Here is a 4,657-nt window from a genome sequence, read left to right on the forward strand (position 1 = left end):
GCATCACCAGCAGCGTGACCAGCAGGTCAAGGGAGGTGATTCAGCCCCGCTACTCCGCTCTTGTGAGACCCCACCGGCAGTACTGTGTCCAGCTCTGGGGTCCTCAGTACAGGAAAAACATGAAGCTGTTGGAGTGAGTCCAGAGGAGGCCATGAAGATGATCAGAGAGCTACCTAAAGGGGCTACAGGAAAGCTGGAGAGGGACTGTTTATCAGGGAGTGTAGTGACAGGACAAGGGGTAATGGGTTTAAACTAAAAGAGGGGAGATTTAGATTAGATATTAGGAAGAAATTCTTCACTGTAGAGGGTGGAGAGGCCCTGGAAGAGGTTGCCCAGAGAAGCTGTGGATACCCCCTCCCTGGAAGTGTTCAAGGCCAGGTTTGGGCAACCTGGCCTAGTGGAGGGTGTGCCTGCCCATGGCAGGGGGGTTGGAACTAGATGCTCTTTCAGGTCCCTTCCGACCAAAGCCATTCTGTTATTCCATGATTTTTTTGCAGCTGAGCTGAGGCAAGAGGAATCCCACCTCCAGTGGGTCTGTGGGTTGCACTGGAGAAGCTGAATCCCCTCTGGCCTCAGGAATACTGATGAGAGCTGAGATGCCTTCATTGACTTGGTTCCATCCCTGCCCTGCACAGAAGGAAATGATCCCCTGCCTGTCACTGCCTGTGTGTCCTGCCTGACAATGGGGCAGGAATGGGGGTTTCCAGAGGGGAACATGGACACCTCCTGTAGATCTGCACACCCCGGAAGAGCAATTCCCACCGCAGGAATCAGCCTGTCCAGTGCTTAGGGAGGGACACTGGGTGATTACTTCAGTCTGCTTCAAATTCTGCTCCCCAGGAGAGACCCTGCTGCCTTTCATGAGCTGTCAGCCCTGGAGGCCCAGGGACACCTCGAGGGAGTCGGGGAGGGTGGGGAGGGGGCAGAGAAAGTGGCACTTTGGGCTGTTGTGCTGCTGCTGAGCTGGGCTGGGCTCCTGGGATGGAGGGAGCTCATGGCAAGCGGGCAGCGCTGCAGAGAGACAGCTCTGCCCAGGAGCAGCTCCTCTGCAAAGCGCAGCAGGGCTGAGGGCACTGCCTGCAGGCAGCGAGGGCAGAGGAGCGAGGAGAAGAGAGGAAAGAGGCAGTCTGGGGTGTGAGAATGTTGCAAAGTAACAGGAGGAGAAATGTCCACACCACTTGGCACGGTAGGTCTGTGGCAGCAGGACAAAGCAGCTGCAGTTCCTGGAGAGACCTCCAAAAGCTGGCACATGCCACAGCCTGTGGGATCTATCAGGAGGACGCTCACAACGTCTCTGGTGTGGAGGAGGAGGAGGACGTGCTGCAGAGCAGGGCTTCCCTGCCACAGCGTCAGAGGCACAGGGCATGACGGCTGCCTTCTGCCAGGAACGGCCGCAGGGGTGTGCAGGTGGGTGTGCAGCCAGGGGTGCCCAGGGCTGTCCTTCCGAGCAGGGTCCCTGCACCCCAGGGGCTGTGTGCTGGCACAGGGACTCTGCCGCCTGCCAGGGTCACCCTCAGCCTGCCCGGGGAGCTCCCCATGGCGCTGTGGGGAGCAGCTGTGGGTGGAAGGAGCGACCTCTGTCAGGGCAGGGTCCTTCTGCTGTCGAGAGGGTGCTGCGTGGGTCAGGGTTGCTCACAGCTCCAGGGTAGCCCTGGGGATTTCCAAGGGGTCTTTTCAAGATGGTTTTCCCTGTAAGGGAAGGTGTCTGCCTTTTGAGGTTTCTCATCTTGGTCGGCTGGTTGGGCAGTGGGACATTTCCAAGGGGGCTTTTGAATCCAGAGGTCAAAGGAGGGTCTCCTGTATGGCTAAGGAGCTTTCCTCATCTGTGATTCAGTGTGCAGCTGTGGGGGCTACAGACAGCACCAGCATCACCTTTCCAGTCTCATCAGGCTTTGTGTGACCTTCTCTGTAGCCCCTGCACACACACAGAGAGGCTGCAGGGCAGAGCTGGGCACACAGGGGCTGGCATGGGGTCTGTGAGCAGAGAAGAGACGTGGGGCCAGAGAAAGAGCTCCTGGCAGGGACAGCTCCAGGCAGGAGAGATGGGCAGGAAAGGAAGGAACTGCTCATGGAAACCCTGTTGCAGGGGAGACAGGGGCACCTCCCGGCCACCCCTTGCAGTGCAGATGCCTTCCCTGAGAAACCCCCTTCATCCCTCCCACCCAGCACATCCTTGGCCCTCACGGACATTGGGGTCTAGGGTGGGAGTCACCTCTCTGTCCAGCAGACCAGCAGAAGAGGCGAAGGGCATCCCTCCTGCCACATATTTATTTCCCGCTGAGCAGCAATCGGGTGGAAGGCAACTGTCCTGCAGTATCAGTCTCTGGGAGGTGACATGCACAGCTGGGTCAGGGTAATGCTTTCCCGAGTGCCCGGCTGTCTCTGCCCTGGCCTCTCTCAGCCAGACCCTCCCTGTGCTTTTCCTTGTTTCTCCCTGTGATTGTTTTAAAGTTACCTTTTTATTGCGGTCAGACTCCCTGGGGGTGGGAGGTTCAGCTGCAGAGTCACGGGCTGATCTTGTTCATCCATTCATGTGGGCATGTCCTTGGGAACAAGTGTCCCAGCTTTCCTCTGACGTGTGGGGCTGTGGGCAATGGAGTCTGTGGGGCTGGAGAATGAGCTGGATTTCCCTTAATCAGATGCTGTCGTTAGGACACTTGGCTAAGTCCTTGGGGTGTCCTTCCAAGGTGTGAGCTGCCCTCCAGGATGCAAGCCTGCCCCATAGCACCTTTGTGTTATCTGAAAGCCCCATGGAGAAATGCCGAGATGCTACAACCAAGGAAAAGCTGTTGGGTTGGTGAAATGAGCCGCGTTTCTTCTTGTCTAGAAGTGGGGTGCTGAGACCTTGAGAAAGGGTGAGACATTTTGTGGTCTGCGCTGGATGCCTCTGCTCTCAGCAGTGTCTGGTTGTATGACATAACCTAAGAGTGTGGTCACTCTCCACCTCATGAAGGTACAAGCTGGGAACAAGACGGAGGGACAGACCAGCTCCCCTCACTCTGCTCTAAGCCACAGGCAATCCTCTTGCCTCGCACGACTCACTCTGTGCTCCCTGAGTGCAGCAGAAATGCTGAGGGTTTCTGACATCCCAGAACACCTCCCGAATGTCTCAAACTGCCTTCTGCCATCCTAGTTCCTTAGTCCGCAGAGTGCAGATGCTGACAGGCCCTTTTTCGTTAGGAGCGGATTCACCTGACAAAGCCAAACCCAGGACTGGCCCCTGTCCCCACCGTTCCCATGAACCCACTGCTGCAGAGCAGGGCTGACTCCTCGGCAGCCAGCGGGCAGAGGCTCTGCTCCTCACAGCAAAATCAGCCAGCACCAACCAGAGCTGCACCCATGGAAGTGTAGGAGGTCTCCTGGGAAATGAGAAGGGCTGTATGCAGTAGGGGCAGAGTCTATGGGTAATGGATTTCATTTTGCTCAGAGAAGTCTCTGCTAACTGACTGTGTTTTCCTCCTTGAACAGTTCCCCAAGCCCAGAGTGAACAAATGTCCAACAGCAGCTCCATCACTGAGTTCCTCCTCCTGGCATTCGCAGACACACGGGAGCTGCAGCTCTTGCACTTCGGGCTCTTCCTGGGCATCTACCTGGCTGCGCTCCTGGGAAACGGCCTCATCATCACCGCCATAGCCTGTGACCACCACCTCCACACCCCCATGTACTTCTTCCTCCTCAACCTCTCCCTCCTCGACCTGGGCTCCATCTCCACCACTCTCCCCAAAGCCATGGCCAATTCCCTCTGGGACACCAGGGACATCTCCTACCAAGGATGTGCTGCACAGCTCTTTCTGTTTGTTTTTTTCATTTCAGCAGAATTGTATCTTCTCACCATCATGGCCTATGACCGCTATGTTGCCATCTGCAAACCCCTGCACTACGGGACCCTCCTGGGCAACAGAGCTTGTGCCCACATGGCAGCAGCTGCCTGGGGCAGTGGGTTTCTCTATGCTTTGCTGCACACAGCCAATACATTTTCCCTACCCCTCTGCCACGGCAATGCTGTGGACCAGTTCTTCTGTGAAATCCCCCAGATCCTCAAGCTCTCCTGCTCAGATGCCTACCTCAGGGAAGTTGGCCTTCTTGTGGTTAGTGCCTGTTTAGCATTTGGGTGTTTTGTTTTCATTGTGGTGTCCTATGTGCAGATCTTCAGGGCTGTGCTGAGGATCCCCTCTGAGCAGGGACGGCACAAAGCCTTTTCCACGTGCCTCCCTCACCTGGCCGTGGTCTCCTTGTTTCTCAGCACTGGATCATTTGCCCACCTGAAGCCCCTGTCTGTCTCCTCCGCAACCCTGGATCTCGTGGTGTCACTTCTGTACTCGGTGGTACCTCCAGCCATAAACCCCCTCATCTACAGCATGAGGAACAAGGAGCTCAAGGATGCAGTGTGGAAACTGATGACCGGATGTTATTCAGAAGCAAAAAACTGCCCCTCTTCTGCATAGCATTTATTTATGATGTAACTTATTACAGGTCCAGTCTGTCTGTATTTTTTGTTTTTTGGGGTGGTGTTTTACTTGTAATGATGTTGTCATCCCCTCTCTCATTCACTGTCTGCTTTCTTTTCTGACTGAGTGGCTGTGTATATGGAGAGCCTTGCTCTCTCTGTGTTACAATAAAAAATAAATAAAAGGTCCCTGCAGTGCCTTTCTGAGAT

General features: G+C 55.6%; 1 protein-coding gene across 1 annotated transcript; it reads left to right on the forward strand.

Moving 5' to 3' along the window:
- The first annotated feature begins 1,140 nt into the window (after nt 1-1,140).
- LOC129201179 (olfactory receptor 14A16-like) lies at nt 1,141-4,445 on the forward strand. The gene is made up of 2 exons (XM_054812329.1): nt 1,141-1,186; nt 3,469-4,445. The coding sequence occupies exons 1-2, from the start codon at nt 1,141-1,143 to the stop codon at nt 4,443-4,445; spliced, it is 1,023 nt and encodes a 340-aa protein (XP_054668304.1).
- Nucleotides 4,446-4,657: the final 212 nt, after the last annotated feature.

This window comes from Grus americana, unplaced genomic scaffold (assembly GCF_028858705.1).
Source record: "Grus americana isolate bGruAme1 unplaced genomic scaffold, bGruAme1.mat scaffold_82, whole genome shotgun sequence".
In the NCBI taxonomy this organism is placed as follows: domain Eukaryota; kingdom Metazoa; phylum Chordata; class Aves; order Gruiformes; family Gruidae; genus Grus; species Grus americana.

Bases quoted from the DNA above. Each gene is read 5' to 3' on its own strand.
- LOC129201179 (XM_054812329.1), top strand. From the start codon at position 1,141: ATGTTGCAAAGTAACAGGAGGAGAAATGTCCACACCACTTGGCACG. The intron at 1,187-3,468 runs GTAGGTCTGTGG...CTCCTTGAACAG, and splicing joins TGTCCACACCACTTGGCACG to TTCCCCAAGCCCAGAGTGAA.